This window comes from Cavia porcellus, unplaced genomic scaffold (genome assembly GCF_034190915.1).
Source record: "Cavia porcellus strain 051 isolate PalLab524CR breed Dunkin Hartley unplaced genomic scaffold, mCavPor4.1 scaffold_9, whole genome shotgun sequence".
In the NCBI taxonomy this organism is placed as follows: Eukaryota; Metazoa; Chordata; class Mammalia; order Rodentia; family Caviidae; genus Cavia; species Cavia porcellus.
This window is the reverse complement of record NW_026947492.1, coordinates 58,874,107-58,892,942: the sequence shown is the minus strand read 5'-3', so window position 1 is coordinate 58,892,942 and position 18,836 is coordinate 58,874,107. Positions and strand designations below refer to the sequence as shown.

Sequence of the window (18,836 nt, the reverse complement as noted above, 5' to 3'; positions counted from 1 at the left end):
ATCAACAAGACAACATGGGAAGCATCTAGTGGACAAAGACTCCCAGCTTACTCATTTTTTATATTTTATATGGTCCTAGCATACTTTACCTAAAGAAGAGCAATTTAAATGTCTGTTGCATTGAATAACTAGCATAATTGTTCTTTGGCATGTTAGATGAAGATGTATCTCAGGTTATTGTTAGAGTTGTGGTTTCTTCTTAGGTATATTTGGCAGATAATAATTAATGAAGTAATTCAGCTTTAACTCCTTTTGCTTCTGCTAGAAATAACTAAAATGTTTGAAGGAGTAACAACGGAGGGGACTAGCTAGATCTCCAAAATTGATTTTTGTACATATACACAAGTACAAACAATTATATAATGAACGTATAGTTCACTGTTTTTAACAGTAACAATATTAATCATTAGATATTTTTCTAAAAGAATTTTATTTTTGTTAGACTGTTAATAATCACACAGGAGTAAGAACAGTGGTAGCTATTTCATGTATGTTTTGAAATTTCTCTGTATGCATATGTTTATTTAATAAGATTTAGCTATTTATTTTTTTTTTTATTTTTCAAGTTGGATTGTAAAAGATTTAAGGCAAAGTGATGAGTGTGGGCTTGAGATTTGTAGAATAATGATGACACTGAGGAGGTTTATTTTCCTTCAAAATAGCTTGAGGTTTGATGACAAAACTATTTCCCAGGAAAGAAAGAACTAATAATCTGGCTGCTATCTGCTCATGGTTAGAGAGATTTATGTGTAATTGTCAAGTAGTTTACATACCATCTGAACACACAGCTACTGATGACTATTTTACAGTATTTCATGGTCAACATAGCTACAGGCAGTTATTTCCTAAAAACCTTCAAAATATGACATAGGATGGGTGTGGTGACCCATACCTGTAGTACCAGCACTTGGGAGGCTGAAGCAGGAGGAATGCTGCAAGTCTGAGATCAACCTGGGCTACATATTGAGTTCAAGACTAGCCTGAATTGCATAGTGAAACCCTGTCTCAAAAAAAAAAGGCATAAAGGCTTACTCCCTGGTAGATGTGAAGACTTACTATACTTTCAATTTAGAAATTTATCCTGGTACTCAGCCACCAGGTTCTCATTTATATAGTAATGAACCAGAAGGTGTTGTGAACAGACTTATTGCTCACATCACCTAAATTAATTGGAATGTGACACTTGACAACTGGTTCACCATTTTCCAGTTGATGTTACTTTTGCTAACAGCACAAATTGATCAGTGTAGTAACTGCACACAGGAACAAAACAGAAATTACAAATGAAATGTTGCAATTTCAGAACAGAAAATTATATAGTAGTGTCTTTGAATTTCAGAAAGATATAACATTGGCTAGAAAAATAAACTGGTACTGATCAACATTGTACCATGATGGAAATATTGATAGGAAACCCGGATAAAATGGAGGGCTGAGATGGAAACTTTCTATAAAACCAAAGGTAGGGTAGATGTGATTGATGAGTTATACAGCAACTATAACGTCATTTGAAATGTAAAACGTATCCTAAACATGAAGCACAAATAGTTTGATAGTTTACAAAGAAAATAACAAATGCAAAACATCACAGAGAAATTTTCTTAGATGACTGGGACTGGAATTCATAAGAGATCATTTATTGCGAAGGAAAAACAAAATGTTTCACCCAGGGAACTACACAAAAAAATTGTGCTGCGCACTGCTGAGCTGTCAAGTGAACAAGCAGGTGCATCACCACAAAGACCTACTATGACAGCAGGAATATAAAAAAGATGTCAGCTGGGACCTACAGGAAAACAACAAGCATGCTATGAGTGTAAGCAACACGTGTGTATGGAACATGCAGTTTTCATGTGTAAAGAGTACCTTGGTGTGACAATTAAAGCAAAGATTATTTCCGTGGTGGACTTTTGTTTATATTTACATTGTAGTTCACATTTCTTTTCTTTTTTCTTTTTTTTTTAACCAGGGATTGAACTCACGACCGCCTGCTTGCAAGGCAGGTGCTTATGCCACTGAGCTAAATCCCCAGCCCCTCACATTTATTTCTGATGTTATCTTTTAGGTTTTCTAAGGAAGCACTCATGACATATTTGATATTTTATTTTGATGTCTTATTTTCCTACTAAGTGTATATTTTACAAGATAGTAGGAAGCTTCTGACAGAACAGATAAACAAGAGAGGTGACAAGAATGGCCTGCCATGTAGGAACGGGAAGCTAAGCAAATGTGTTGTCAGTGTAAGCAGGATATGTGCATGGAGCATGCAGTTGTCATGTGTAAAGACTACTTTGGGTATAACAACTGAAGCAAAGATTATTTCTTTTGTAGAGTTCTGTTGGTATTTTCATTGTAGTTCATATAGAAATTGATTTCTGATAATACTTTTTAGGTTTTTAAGCAAGTATGCAGCTCATGTAAAAATGTTGTTTACTCTGTGCAGTATATACTAAGCATTTAATACTTTATCGATATTTTACTGCATATTACATAATATAATAAGAACCTCCTGACAAAACAGCAAGACCAGCAAGATGTATGTCCTATAAGTAGGCCAGAAAATCAAACTACATGTGCTGTCAGCATATGTGATACACAAGTATAGAACATGCTGTTGTCATGCGTGAAGACTACCTTTAGGTGTAATAACTGAAATAAAGGTTAATTTTTTTGTAGAGTTCTATCAGTATTTTCTTAAAGTTCGTATGTGGGTTTATTTCTATTGTTATTATTTAGACTTTACTTCAAAAAACAGTTGATCCTGAAAATTTTGGTGCTTTTTTATAAACACTCAATAAAAAAATTCAGTACTTTTTAAAAACTTTTCCCTGTTATACATTTGTTTTAATAAGACTCATAAAATTAAAATCAATAATTCATCAACAGAAATATGCTAATGAGTAAACATAGGTACTATACATTCATAATAGTGCACTTTTATGACAAAATTGGTGTTATGCCTCATGGGCTACATAAAAATATATAGTCACATACTATAGATAGTATGGTGCCTGGCACACTGAACTTTTAGTAGCAGAGTGCTGGGTACTCTAGAGACGAAGTACCCTGATAGAAATCTCTGCCTTTGAGCAGGGGCTGAGAGATAAGAAAGTCATGGTGATTTATCTGATACCCTAACAAAGCTAATCAGTCAGTTGTGGGCCACTGACCATGTGCCAAGCATTGGACTTCTTTTAACATGGACTACAGAACAGACGAGGAAGCTACCTATAATAGATAACGTGACAAAACAAGGCTGTCTTGTAGTTTACAAACTCTAAAAAAGTTAATACTAAAAGGAACCTTTAAACTTGTCAGTCCATCTGAAGTTCTGAAAGGAGGAAGTTGAGGTCTCTGGCTAGAGCCCTTCTCTGTTTCTACCCTACCCCATTCTTTTCCTGGTAATGTTTCTCTAACCACCAGGTTTCAGTTAAACACTCGGTCCTCAGAGAAGCCTTCCTTAACTTCAGTCCTCTCATTTTCCCTTCATTTTCTCAACTAGATAAATCAGTATTCTGGAGACACAGTCAGTACTTAGATATTTCCTGAATAAGCATAGAAGAAGTATCCTATTCCTGGCACTGTATTGAAAGCGGGCCTATCAGTTTGGGGTCAAAAATATTAAAAGTTAAGCTCAAGACCAAAAACCATACCTTAAGATTCCTTTGGAAAATGGGATTCATCTTCTTACATGCTATGAATCATGCTTCATAAATAGTACAAACCGTTTTATTAATTTTTACTGCTGATGTAACTGTTACAAGAAGGAGTAAGGGATGTGTTTCAGTGTAGAGAGACTGCATGGCCGTGGCCTCAATTCCTTGCACCAGGAAAAAAGAAAAAGTAGAGGAAGCATAATGAAAGCAGTGTGTGCTCTTTGTCTTGCATGAAACCTGTTGCTCCATAAGGTTGGGATAGTGAGGGAGACCCAGACCAAGTGGAACAGACATATCGCCAAGCCCCAGAACTCCTGGCCTCAAGTTTCTCCAGTGTAGATGTGGAGCCCAGTGAACTGGTGAATGTTTTGTTAGCCAGGTTCTTCCTGGCTAGTCTCTGATGCATGTTTTATTCTGGTAATAATATTTGTTATGATTGATACAATGTGACAACTTGAGAAGTTTTGAAGTTTAAGAGACTCAGCAGGGAGCCTGGATCCTTACTTTGTAAATATCCTCAGCCTGGATAAAAGGAGGGCAGAGAAGTGATGTGAGTGCTACACCTGCCATGAGAGGGAGGGTGGTAGCCTGCTTACAGTATAAGGGAGGAGAAGAGGCTTGCTTCCCGTCACCCCTTTTTGCTCTGGGAGCTTTTGCTGGCTGCTGCCTTGAAGTGTTGCCCTGGTGCCATGCCACCCTGCCTTGGAGCCAACTGATTATGGATAGAAACCTCTGCAAACTGTAGACTTTTAAACCTTTTCTTCCTTCATTATGGTTGTTGGGTATTTTGGTCCCAGCAATGAGAGAAAAGTAACCAAGACGATGTTCTAGCCTCATTTGTTCAGTCACGGATTTGTGTGTCTGCCTTAGTCAGTTAAGGTGTGTAATGGAGTGGCAAGAGCGACTTCTATGAAGTCATCTTATTTCCTTCCTTTCAGGGAACAGGCAGAGGTAGAGGCCAGTGTTTTCTCTGCTGTTGTCTCTGGCTACAGGATCTAAAATGAAGTGTTGATAATCCCTTAAAGTCTATTGTATTAAATTCTGACATCTGTGACTTAGTGGGGAGAGAAAAAAAACCAACAAAGCAAAAAGAATCTGAGACAGATTCAAGAGATCCAACTTAAAAATCTGGTACTGTTTTTATTAGGCATCGTTAGACAACACACTTATCTTCTGTGTTTGTTTCTGCGATATGCAATTTTTTGCTTTTTAGCATCACTGAAATCTAGATGCACCTTAAAATAATTTCTTTTTAATTGTACAGAAAAGGTACAATTTATAGTTGATGGTTTCTTGAATATGATAAAATACAGTATTTTATCTTTTTTAACTATTTAAGTAACATGTTGCTTACTGTTGGGTGGACAGAGCTAACTTATCCCACCTATTAGCTGCTTCGTTGTACCAAATGAGGCATTTTTATATTTACTTATCATGTGTTATCTGATCTTATATAGTACCTATCATTAATATGTGTTAAGATTTTAGCTTTTGTTGTAATTATTTATTATTATTATGCTATTTAAATTTCATGAAACTGTGATAATTGTTTCAGTTACAACTAAAGATTCTCAGACAAAGGGGATTATGTAATTCCCAATGTAGGCTAGTTGTAGCACTCTTCGCTGACAGTAAGGCTCAAGTTGAAAGACTTTTATCACCATTGTTCGAGCCAGTGATTCTGTCTAGTGATTGCCACTATTCCTAATCTGTCCATACTTCTAGAAATTACTCCTATATCCATGTAGTTTAGTGATCAGCCAGTGATTGGTCAGACTGTGCTCAATTTCCTCAAGTTGAGGCAGTTTTTATGTCTTCTACAGCTTTTGCTTTCCACTGAGTCTTCTCAAGTCTCTCTTTGCTTTCTGGATTTTTTTGGGGGGGTAGGGGACAGGGTTTTATGTGTAGTCTAGGCTGTTATCAAGCTCATGGTGATTGTCTTTCTTCAGTTCCCAAGTGCTGGGATTACAAGTTTTATATCCCTGTGCCCGACCTTCTCTAGTTGTCTTTGCTTGCATGTCAGCTCATGGCCAGACAGGAATAGGGACCTCCTATGTGGAGGCATGATTTGCTTATCAAGACCTCCTATTGCTATCCTATTTGCCAGACATTCCTGTTAAATTTGTGGCTAGTTTACCAGTCCATTGCATATCCCTGTTAGAACTGTATTGTCAGCATCCCTGTTCATGTGCCATTGAGCTCCCTAGAGTTGCTGGACTTAGGGTTTTTCTGTGGTCCATTACAGCTTGTCCTCTTCTCTCAAATGGAACAGCTTTGCAAATCAAACTAGTGTTTAGGGATAAAAGCAGCTCCAGACAAGAATGCTACACATTGTCCTGTTCTTAGCCTGAAGTTCGTAGATTTTTTTTGAGTAACTGTTCTTCAAATTGAGCCATGCCATTGTTTTTGTGGTACTAAGGATCAAACTCAGGGGTGCTTAACCACTGAACTACATACTTCCGCTTTTTATTTTTACTTTTGAAAAGTTCTCACTAATCTGTGAAGACTGGCCTTGAGCTTGAGATCTTTTTGCCTCAGCTTTCTAACTAGCTGGAATTACAAGGCACAGACCACCAAGCCTTGGCTGATACATATCTTCGGTTGATTTCCAGAGCTTTGAGACTGTTGTTTTTAACAATGTTGTCCAGTTTCATTGTTGTTTTTTGAGGAAAAGTTTTCTGAGCTATTCACTGTGCAGTCTTAGAAACTCCACTCCTCCTTTATTTATTTTAAAAAAAATTTTAATTTTAATTTTTTTTTTTGGTACCAGAAATTAAACTCAATACCTTGCGCTTGCCAGGCAGGCACTGTGCCACTGATCAATAACCCTATGCCCCACCCTTCCTTTAGACTTACTCATATTTATCATTTTGTTGTTCATTCATTCTTGCAGCACAGATGTTCGATCTGGGTTTATTTTCATGTATATAAAGTACACCCCTTTAGAATTTTCTTTAATGAGCGTATGCTGATGTCATATGAGTTTTCTTGTCTGAACCTGTATTTTACTCTGCTTGAGAAAAGCATTCTGTTGAGTGTAGAATTCTTGATTGTCAATTATAGCTTACTGTCAGGACTTTGAAAGTAAAATCCTATTGCTTTCTGACAGCGGCTATTCCTCCTCTTTCCTCCTGTTCCTTCTCCTCATTTTTCTTCCTTTTCCTCATCTACTTCTGCCTCTTCTTCTTTTTCTTTCTTTCTTTTTCCTTCTTTCTTCTTCTTCTTGTGTTCTGTGATTCCTTTGAAGATATACTTACTCCTATAGCACGTAGGATCCTGTCTTTGCTTTGGTGTTCTGTAAGTCTCTGTTTCATTTTTATGTGTTTTGATTTTTTTCTTTTTATTTGCTTTGCTTGGGACCTGCTGGAGATTTTGTACTGTGATTTAGTGAGGTTTTTTTTTTTTTTTGTTGTTGTTGTTGTTGTTTTTTAATCATTTTGAGATATTGCCACTATCTCCAAATCATGTTTTTTTAAAAATCTACTTTCTTCCTTTGGTTTGCTTATTTTTAAATTTTTTGAAATTTTATTTTAAAGAGAGTAAGACAAAAGAGGACAGAACAAAGCAGATCAGAACAAAACAATGTAAGCAACACAGCACTTCACCACAAGACAACCCGATATGAACAATATCTACCATAGTGTCTCTTTCTTTGAAATAGTTGAGCATACCTTCACATACAATAGTATCAAACATAACAAAATAGTATGAAACCATTTAAGAGAATGAAAGTATTACAGGGCATTCAGAACCAAATAACAGAAAATGAACAGTGGCTACTATACTATCTCATTTTCCATAAAAAACTTGTTTATACTATCACACATAGTAAAATCCAGTAAGATACAACATGATAGAACCAATGGAAACAGACGAACAAAGGCATGGTAGGACTTTAAAGCAAGATAATATTAAATCAGCAATGGCTGCCATAATGTCTTGTTTTCTTCAGAATAGCTGTTCATGCCATGGTTTGCTTATTAAATGCATCAGATCTTTTCACTGTCATGCTTGTTTCTAAACCCTTTCTCCATATTTTTCTTCTTATCATTCTGTGCTATATTCTTTGTAATTATTTCCTGTAGGGAAGTTTGTCTCCCTACTCCTTTGGCAACTATCCTTATGTAGATGTTTATGGCTAGGGCTTTGGGAGGACTTAGTTTTGCTTCACTCATGCACTATGATATGTTGCCTTTTCTTGGTCCCAACGCAATGTGGAGAGGAGCTTTACGACATGGATGGGGCCTGTTGTTGGGTCTTGAATTGTATCTTTCTTTCTCTTGAAGAGCTCTAGAACCAAAGCTCTGTATTTGTATAAGTCAGTAATGACTTCAAGCAAAAGCTTTCTAGATCTCCATGTATTTCTCTATGTTCTTTTCTTCTTCTGGATTTAGCAGTACTTTGTACTGATGGCAATTTTTATTGTTTAAACATACTCTAATCAGCATTTTCAGTTGTTTTCAATGGGAGGATTGTCCAGCCTGCCATCATCAGATGTGGATGACTTGTCTTCCATTTATCCCTTAGACAATAAATATCGTCCTTTATATTTACCTCTGTTCCCATACACACACATACTTACTATGCCAAAATTCTTCATTACTTCTAGTAACTCCAGATTCCTATCTGGTACATTTCTCTTCATTTAGAAGAACTTTTAACTTTCTTGTAGTGCAGATCTAATTATTCTTAGACCTTAGTGTTATTTTCTTATTTAAATGAACTCTGCCCCTATTTAGCAGGGTTGCTACAGCAATTATAATTAGAGACTGGAGTATTGTATATAAGTGGAATTCTGTTGATCTTAGATTAAAATGCTTGGATGGCTGGGGTAGAGTTTTTATGTAATCTAGTATAAAACTAATTGCATAAATGTGCTTATTATGTTATCGTGATGATGTTGATTCATTTTCTTCTTCTGGATCCTCAAACATCTCCTCTACCCCTCTTTATTCGGAGAAAAACAACTGGTACAAGGCTAAGAGCAGTTATCCTGTGTGAAGAACTTTGCTTTACTGATTAATATAATATGAAAATTGTTGGTTTTTAATAAGATTGAGTATGTTTAAATTCAGCAATGAATGCCCTGTTAACATAGGGGAGGGGAATAAGTGAAATTAATTTTTTAGTTTTTTTCATTTGAAGTTATTAAAGCTCTTTAACAATTTGACTTTTCAGAGAATTTAACTATTTAGATGAAAAGAATGTTCTTGTCAGAGCATAAAGCTAATCATGTCATTCTTAACTTTAAAGCCTTTCTGTGGTCTCACATCTTGTACAAAGTAAAGCATCATTTCCTTGGCAAGGCATGAAAGACCTTCTAACTTACTGAGTCCTTTTGATTCTCTTTCCAGCTTTGTGTCCTGCCTTTCCTGTCAGCAGTTATTCTTAGTTCTCTGTCTGTACTTTGCTATTTCTCAACTCTGATGCCTGATAGATCATGTTTCTTTTGCCTAGAATTCCTTGTTTTAATCTGGCATAATCCTGCTTGTTCTTTAAAAGCCACATTTCACAGCTTCTGCTATTTTTTTCTGTTCCTTCAGTTTATTATTTCTTCTAGTTATTATTAAACTCTTTGTGAAACAATATAATTGTTTTTATTTACTTTTTGTGATGCTGGGATCAAACCTTGGACTTTGTGCATGCCAGGCAGGTGCTCCACCATTGAGCTATGTCCTCAGCAATGTAATTACTTTAAATAGAAATTTAAACCCGACTAGAAATTGGCTTTTATTAATCATGTATTAGGTATTGAATAAATTACTTTGTGAACCCATGTCAGGGAAGAGATTACAACATATGTTCCTTTTAATGGCTATAATAAGCAAGCAGATAAAATTTAGAAGTACCATGATCACTTCTTTGTGCTAATTGGAGGTTTTTTTTTTTTTTTTTTTTTTTTTTGGTTAAGTTTAAAATGTAATATGTTTATGAGGTCTTTTGGTTAAAAAGAAAACTACTTTCTTCTTCATTGAAATAATTATTGTTAATTATAAATTTCTAAAGCATGTTTTTGTTTCTATCAACAGAATCCAACATGGCGGAGTCTTGATTTTGGAATAATGCCAGATCGTCTTGATACATCTGTGTCTTGCTTTGTAGTGAAGATATGGGGTGGGAAGGAGGACATCTACCAGCTGCTGATTGAATGGAAAGTCTGTTTGGATGGGCTAAAATACTTGGGTCAGCAGGTAATTTTTAGATTGTGTTTTCAAGTGGTTGTCATCTCCAGGTTAACTTGCCTAACCTTTCTATTGATTCTGTCTGTACATTTTTTATTATAAAGAGAGACCTTATGATTGTTTGCTTATGTTACTTACATTTGAACTTAAAAACATACTGTTAGCTGAAGAAACCGAAGCCACTAATCAAGTGGTTTTTTGCGTGTGTCTGTGAGAAAGGATATGCTTTCTTACATCATTCTGCTTCTTCTGTCTTGTTGGATGTTGTCCCCTAGAATTTGAAAATTAAATGCCTGACTTGGAAAATCATTCTGTTTGTGTTGTGCCACACTGTCATATACATGTGGTTTTCAGTAACCCTCCAGTTCACCTTGTGGTGAATGTCATTTCTGTTTTGTGATACCTATGGTACTCTTCCTAAAGGTAACCTTTAAATGTTAGTCATAGATTATCTATAAACATCCTTGATATTTTCTTTTTTATTTTCTTGTTCATTACTGGGAATTGAGCTCAGGACCACATCCTTGATATTTCTTAATATTTATTCAGTACACATATTCTGTTTCTTTCTAAAGGAATAATCTGAAAAAAAATATCTCTGCCCTCATTTTACTTACTATGTTTTAATTTTTGTTTTCCTTTTAGACAGGGTCCTGATTTGCAGTCCAGGCTGTCTTCTAATTCATGGTTGTCCCACCTCAGCCTCCCTTATGCTAGGATTATAGGCATGTGTCACCACGCTTGGCATACTTTCATTTTTAATTTTTTCTATTGTTGGGGATTTTGCATGTGCTAAATAATCACTCTGCTGCTGAACTATACTCCTTTGAATATAGCTCCCAATCCCTACAATAGCTCCCTTGAACTTCCTAACTTGAAATTTTATATCCTTTGACTAGCATCTCCCCTCTTCTCAGACCATTGTTACCATTCTGCTTTCTACTTCCAAATGCAGTTGTTTGTTTGTTTTTTTAAGGATTTCAGATTTATTTATTCAAAGAGAGTAAAAAGCTGGCCCCAGAAAGTGGCATCTTTTTATGGTTTCCTTTTCTTTTCTTCATCCCCTTCATTGCTCAACTCATTTTCCACTCATTTTTTTCCCTCTCCTTCCTGTCTTTTTAAAAAATTTTTTTATTATTTTGAAGGTAGTAAAATACAACCTAACAAGATGGAACAAAGCCAATTTAGACAGTGTAGTGAAATTGGTACAGAACTTCACAGCAGGTTACCGGGGTAACAGTAATAGGTACCAGAGTATATCTCGTTATCTTCACAATAGTTATTCTTTCAGTCCGATATAGCAAAATAAAACGAAGTACAGAACATTATAGAAATTATCAAAACAGAAAATTGAATGGAACAGTACATTAATCAGAAAAAAGCAAAACAGTGGTAAAAACATTTGCCTTCAAAGAGATGATAAAAGGAAATCCCCCTTATTTGCTATATTGCATATGGCCAGCCTCTCAAGAGATGCTCAGATCTCTGGCTCCCATTTGTTAATGGGGGTGTGGTGGTGGTGGGATGTTTGATTCTCAACTCATGCACTGGTAGGCTTACTACCACTTAACAGAGAAGTGAGCTGGTTGTTTGGTTTCCCAGTGCCCTAAGATCCAACATGGTGCGGATCTCAGGAGATGATGGTCGTTCTCGCCCTGGGGTGACCACAGCCTGCGAGCCACAGCCAGTTACCAGGGAGGGCAGCTGGTTGCTTGGTTTCCCAGTGCCAAATGCAGCTTTTAAAAATTACACATATGAATGAAGTCATACTTTTTTTTTGTAGTTACCAGAGCAATACATTGAATATCTGTGTTCCTTTGTTAGACTCTAAACAACTACAATTTTTAAATTGTTTTTACTTTTTATTTTTTCCTGTTATAAGGCTGATTTTAAAAAACTGGTGGTGGATGGAAGGCTGGCAGTGGTGAGTGGAACCAAGGGCCCTTTGTCTACTAAGCATATGTTTTACCACTGAGCTACTAGGGCTGGTCTTAATTAAAACTTGCAAAATATTGTAATAACATTTAGTTTAGGGTCTCTCTCACTCTCTCTCTCTCTCTCTCTCTCTCTCTCTCTCTCTCTCTTATATGAGATACTTGTTGCCTTTTGACTGCTTAATCATACTCTGGCACTGAGGTCCATCCTCTGTTTATCTTCCCATTTGCCATATTTGACTCCGTGTGGAGAGATTATGAAATTTAATGTTTATCTTTCACTGAAAAGCATGTACATTTCCTGAAAGATGGTGCTTCTTAACATTGTGGCCTCAGGGCCTCATAGCCTGCATCATTTTTTTTTTTTTTTTTTGCCTTCATCATATAATGTAACCTACACATCACTTAGGTGGTGAGCTGTGCTTATGTCTAATTTGCCCTAATTTCAGAGTTAGCATTCTGATGTCTCCTTTGGAAGTTGACTGTGGGAAGAAGCTTGCTAGTATATAGAGAATCAAAGAAAGAAAAAAAATGCATTTCTTAAGCAACTAGAAACTTTGCATTGTTATGAAAGTCAAAATTTATCTATGAAATAGATGTAACAAGTAACATACTTACTACTAAAAATCAGATAGAATGGAACATTAATTTTTGGAGGAAAGTGAGACTAAGATATATTAGTATAATGACCAGAATTAAACTCACTGACTGATCATATGCTTTCTATCAGACATTGTTCTTCTTTTATTTTTTATTTTTGAAGATACCAGAAGTTGAGCTTAGATCTTCATGCTTGCCAGGCAGGCACTGTGCGGACATTGTTCTTAATGTTAAGGGTCCAGACATGTGGAAGACAGCAGTTTTAGACCCAGTAAATTTAATTGCTGAATACCTTCATAGACAGTATACAAGTACATGGAAGAAACATTTAGACCAGCTGGTTAAACCCAGAGAGAGATGACTTCAGAATGAAAAAATTTTTTTTTATTGTGGTATAATGTACATACAGTAAGCTCATTTAAAGTGTACAATTTAGTGAATTTGACAAATATGTGGCGTTAATACACCGTCCCTGCCATAATCAATGAAGGTGCGGTGAATATTTAAATATAGTTGTTTGTGTTGACACGTTGTCATTTCTTCTGGATAAATATCCAGGAGTGGATTTGCTAAATCTACTGGTAAGCATATATTGAAATTCAAGTGGTTTTTCAAAGTGAATGTAACATTAAATAATATATAGTAATTTCTTTGTTATATGACTTTGCTAACACTTTTTATTGTGGGTCATTTTTATTTTAGCTATTTGCAATGATCCTTCCATCTCAGCCTCCCAAATGCGGGGATTACAGGCATGTGTCACTATGCCCAGCTGAAAATATAAAATAATAAAAGTCTATATATATTCATATACATATATATACAAGATAGGTAACTATGCTGCTAATCTCTGTTAGTTCATCAAAAAGAACAGTTTGTGCTTTTATTGTTTGATTGATAATTATTTTCATGACTCTATCTTATAATACGGACAACTACTTTAGAGATAACAGTAGACAATATATTAACCATTGTTAATCTCGTGTTATTTTGTTTTGAAATTCTGTGTCATTGTTTTTATTCTTTTTTTGTATTTAAAATAAAAAAAGATATACGTAGCTATAAATTCCCTATGATGAATATGGTCTTATGTATATCTAAATTGTACCAATAAACTTAATTTAAAAAAGAAAGCAGAATTATTCTATTATAGAGGTTTTTTTTCAATATACACTTTCAAATTGGCTTGTTAATTTCTACAAAAATCTTCCTGGGATTTCCTTTATTCGTATATGTTTGCAGTACATAATGACTACATCCATCTTGGAGGAATTTGTACATTCACGTAATACATCTTAATTCTTTTTTTATGCCCTTTCTCTCCCATCCCTCCAGGCTCCTTCCAACTTCTGTTACCTTTCTCATTTGCAGATCTATTTTTACTTTTTCTTCAATTTTCTTTTTTCATCCCTTTTTCCTTCCCTCCATCTTCTCACACCCTGCTCCATTTCTTGTTCCCCTTCCCATTTGAAAAAGATCTGTCTTCCTCCTTCTAATTATCTATCTTTAATTGTGCTTTTGTTTGTATTTTGCGTTTCTCATATAAGAGAAACCATGTAATATTTAAATTTGTGTGTCTGACTTATTTAATTTTATGGTCTGAGAGTACATGCATTTACCTATGAATGCCTCTGTTTTATCCTTGTTTACAACAGAGTAATACTCCATTGTGTATAAATACCACATTTTCTTTATTCATTCATCCTTTTATGGGCATATAGGCTGCTTCTAAGATTCGGATGTTACGCCTTGTACTGCTAAATTTATACCTATGGATTACACATTTTTGATGCTAGTTTGTATATTCTTTTCTAATATGACTATTTGTAATTTTTGTTGCTAGTATAAAGAAATATGTTTCTGTATTGAGCTTATATTCTCTGACCTTATTAAATTTACAGATCTAATTCTTCTATCTCTGTCTGTCCCTTTTTCTCTCCTTCTCCTTCTCCCTCCTTCTCTGAGATTTCGTATTTATTGGACATTGGTGTAATATTTTCTGCAATATCATTATGTCCTTTTAATATGTAAAGGATCTGTAATGAACTTCTTCTTCATTCTTGCTACTGGCATTTCCTGTCTTTTTTTTCTCCTGAGCACCCCAAATTCATCAATTTTATTTACTTAAAAACCCTAAGATTTGGTTTCATTGCTTATTATTGTTTTAATTTCTAATTCTTTTTGGTTTCTATTTTTATCTTTATGATTTTGCTTGATTTTGGTATAATGTATCCTTCTTTGTTAGTTTTTTAAGAGGGAGACTAACTCACAGATTTGAGACTGTTCTTTTATTCTTTCTTTTTATTTTGGTCTTTTTGAGACAGGGTCTCGCTGTGCAGTTCAGGCTTTCTTTGAGCTCACTTTGTAGCCGAGGCTATTCTCAAACTCACTAGGATACTCCTGCCTCAGCCTCCTGAGTGCTGGGATTACAGGCATGTGCCACCACACCTGGCTTTTCTTTTGTTCTTAAGCATTTACTAAATTTTCCCCTAAGCATTGTTTTAGCTGTATCCCACAAAATTTCATACAGTGTTTTTATTTAATTCTAAATGTTTTCTCCTTTACATTTTATTTCTTTTTTGAGCTGTGGATTAAAAGTATGCTATTTAGGGCCAGGTAAGTTGCTCAGCAGCATAGCACCTGCCTGGCAGTTGTGAGGTCCTCAGTTTGATCCCTGGTACAAAAAAAAAAAAAAAAAAAAAAAGTATGCTGTTTAATTTTTAAACATTAGTAAATTTTTCAAGTCTATTTTTGATTTCTACTTTAATTCTATTGAGTTTAGGGAGTATCATTTGTATGATTTTTGATCCTTTTTAATTTTTTCAGATTTATTTTGAAAATAACTATTCAGTGCATTTACCTTATTGAATGTTTCATGTATATGGCATGTGTATTCTGCTGTTATTGAATGAAATTACCAAAAAACTTTTTTTTGTGGTAGTGATACCGAGGATTGGACCTAGGGCCCCTGCAAGCTATATACCCAGTCCTTTTTATTTTATTTATTGAGATAGGGCCTCGGTAAGTCACTAAATTGTCCATGTGGGCTTAAACTTTTTATCTTTTTGCCTCAGCCAGCCTCCTAGAATGTTGGGGTTGCAGGAGGTGCTGCCACACCCAACTGAATGGAATGTTTCATAATCCATTAAGTTATGTTGCTGTGGAGTACATTTTGAGTGATATGCTGGAATTAGCTAGAGAAGAAAGGATGGGGATAGACATAGACCTCGATGTAACAGAGCATAATCTTTCCCTTTATTTTTATTTGAGGAAAGTAAAGACCTGAGTGATGCTACACTCAAGCCAGAGCTGCAAATGCAGTACTCAAGGGCTGATGTAGCTCAGTGGCACAGGGCCTGCCTGGCAAGCACTAGGCTCTGAGTTTGATGGCTGGTAACAACGACGACAAGAACAAGAAGAAGCAATAATCATTTCCTGAATAGCTTTTGAATTTAGCAGGGTGTTACCGCAGAAGTCATAGTCTTAACTTGGATTTTGATGACAGAGACACAGGGGAGTTTTGAAATAGCTTTGGAATTTGAAAAACTTTTAAATATTTCTTACATGTGTCATGTGGCATCCTAACTTATGGGTGATGGGAGACTTTTTTTTTTGTACGAGGGATCAAACTCATGACCTTGTGCATGCCAGGCAGGTGCTGAGCTGTTGAACTAAATCCCCCGGTCCCCGTGTATGGGAGGCATTCTTGTGTTTAAGTGGTTGGAACTTTGTGTTAATAACAACACCAATTGTATAACCCTTCAGTGTATCTTTTTCCATGCACATAGTGATCTGGGGCCTTTTGAAGATTCTGTGAGCTATTCTGTCACTAATGAGTGAGCGAGCCTGTGAGATATTTCTCAGATACTCTGTTCTGGTAGTTCTTTTCTTCTATGTGAACTCTCACCTCTGTCTGTCTGTCTTTCCTCTCTCTCTCCCTTTCCTCCTCCCTCACTTCCTCTCTGGCTCCCAGTCCCTCTCTCTTTCTCCCTTTCTGGCTGGATTTGAATTTGGGATCCTCTTGCTTTGGCCTCTTGAGTAGCTGGGATTGTAGATGTGTGCCACTGTGTCCAGTATGAACCCACTCTATAATCTTTCATGGCAGAAAGAATTTTTTAAAAAGCCACACTTCTTTTGGATGAAGTAGAGAAACCTATTTGTCCCTTTCAGCTTGGCCTTAATATTATTTTGAACTAAGATCTCCTTTCTTTAACTTCCTAATTTTAGAAAAGTTCTCTAATTTTCTTTTTTATAAAGGGAAATAAAAATAAAGGGAAAGATTATGCTCTGTTACATCGAATTCTATGTCTATCCCCAAGCAGGAGGTTTTACTCCTCCTACGTTTCAGGTCAAGTTGAATTTGGGGTAGCACTCACTGCAGCTCACACTAGTTGTGTCTGACGGAGAGTGATATGCAGACAGTAATTAAGAACACACTTAAGACTTTACGGATTGGATCTTTAAACTGTGTTTTTGAAAATAAAGTGTTAATCTTTTATATTTTTCTGGAGCTTCGTGTTTTTAAAGTATTCTTACCGAACTGCTAGATTGTGTTTTCTTTGAGATCAGAGTATGGACAGCATACCTTTGAATTCTCTATCCTTGAGGAATAACTATTCCAAATAAACCTCAAGTGTTTATGGAAAGTACGTGTGAATAATGGTGCCTGTCATCTCAAACATTTTGTAAGGCTTTTGACCAAAGCAGGAAATGTTCATTGATCACCTGGTCTTTTGCTAAGTGATTTATTTCTTTCTAGCTTCTTCAGCTGTAGTCAGCTTTTCTCAAATTGAAATGGGTATAGTTACAACTTGTCGTTCCCTGGTCATATTAAAACATGACCAGAATGAAAAAAACTTTGTTTTTTCCCTTTCTTTAGATTCACGCCCGCAACCAAAATGAAATAATTTTTGGGCTAAATGATGGCTACTATGGTGCTCCGTTTGAAAACAAGGTAAGAGGATTCTCCTTATGTTACAGTTTTTTTTAATGCAAGTGTACCTTGCCCCAGGCTAAATATAATCCTGAAAAGCTCTATGTAAATAGAGTCATGCTTTAAGTGTCATTGTAAGATTGTTGTTTAGTGTGGATTTGAATGCTTTTGAGAGTGAAAACTTGTTTTGTAAGGCATATAACCATTCCACTTAATCTTTTCTAATTCAGATTGTATTTCTTTTTTTTTTTTTTTTTTTTAAATCTGTACCAGGGATCAAACTCATGACCACACGCTTGCAAGGCAGGCACTTATGCCGCTGAGTTAAATCCTCAGCCCAGATTGTATTTTCTTAAAGGAAAACATGAACCAATTCTTTTCTTTTATTCTACATGATTCTTGGGAGGGTTAAGAATGGTGAATTATGATTAAGCACAATATGGTTTTCTCAAAATATTTCATGTATCTTTATAACTTTTAATATGTTTCAGAACCGAAAAGTCAAGTTGTTTTGTAGTCAGCACTTTGTGTCTATAGGTGATTAGAGAAAGGAGATGATGTTTACCAAGTACCTACTTTTCCCTACTGTACCGAGTGATTTGTGCTTTTTTTCCCACTGCTTGATAATAGCCACAAGACAGTGTGGTGATTTTTGTCTTCTGCATTTTATAGATAAGGGAATAGGTTTACAACTTATTACAGCAGTGAACTTTACAGGCTCTAGGAAGTAGATGCCTTGGTATAGTCCAGGTATTAAGTTCATCCTGCCGCTGGTAACTATATTTCCCCCCAAATAAGACCTAACTGGAAAATAAGTGCAGGTCATTACCATGTCCAGTGTCATGCAGACGGGTATACTCACTCCTCTTGTGCTCTGTGGCTACTGTGTAATGGCAGGTAAGATAGGATGATTGTGGCTGGTGTTTTTGACCTCTAGTTTTCAAGGCTGATTATTTTCTAGTTAAGTCTTATTTTCAGGGAAACACTATTGGTGGCTTACCATCCAGCACAGTCTGCCACATAGTAATAATAATATTAATAGTTAATATTTGTTGAATTAGATAAGAGCTTTACATGTATACTGTATTTAATCTCCCAATAACATTGTAGCTAAATGCTAATTGTTGAGGTTTAGGATAGGCCAGTAAATAATATTCCTTTCTTCTGAGTTTGGAACAAGTTCAGAAATCTGACAGATGATAAATATGCTGGATATGGTGGCACATACCTAGGATTCCAGCACTTTGGCAGGCTGAGGCAGAGGATCGAAAGTTCCATCTTAGCGTGGGCAATTTAGCAATTTAATGAGACCGTGTCCCAAACTTGTAGAAGAATTGCGGTGGAGCTTAATGGTAGAACAGTTACTCAGCAGGAATGAGGCTCTGGGCTCAATTCCTGCCACTAAGCAAACCAAAAAAACAGCAATAGAAGTGGAATAGAAACAGAAAGTAGACAAAAGCAGAGAAGCCTGGGGATTTCTGGAGTTCCAGCCCGGAAGTGGGCAGAGTTGGTGAGAACATGTTCCTCGGGG

At 35.9% G+C, this 18,836-nt stretch overlaps 1 protein-coding gene across 4 annotated transcripts in view; it reads left to right on the top strand.

The window, feature by feature from the left end:
• Nucleotides 1–18,836, top strand: part of Uvrag (UV radiation resistance associated) — a 282,472-nt gene that overhangs the window by 39,908 nt on the left and 223,728 nt on the right. For all 4 annotated transcript variants that reach the window (XM_003468551.5, XM_063256475.1, XM_063256477.1 and 1 more), the window contains exons 4-5: nucleotides 9,686–9,847; nucleotides 17,252–17,326. In XM_003468551.5, the coding sequence (XP_003468599.1) occupies nucleotides 9,686–9,847; nucleotides 17,252–17,326 (237 nt within the window). The remainder of the gene's footprint in view (nucleotides 1–9,685; nucleotides 9,848–17,251; nucleotides 17,327–18,836) is intronic.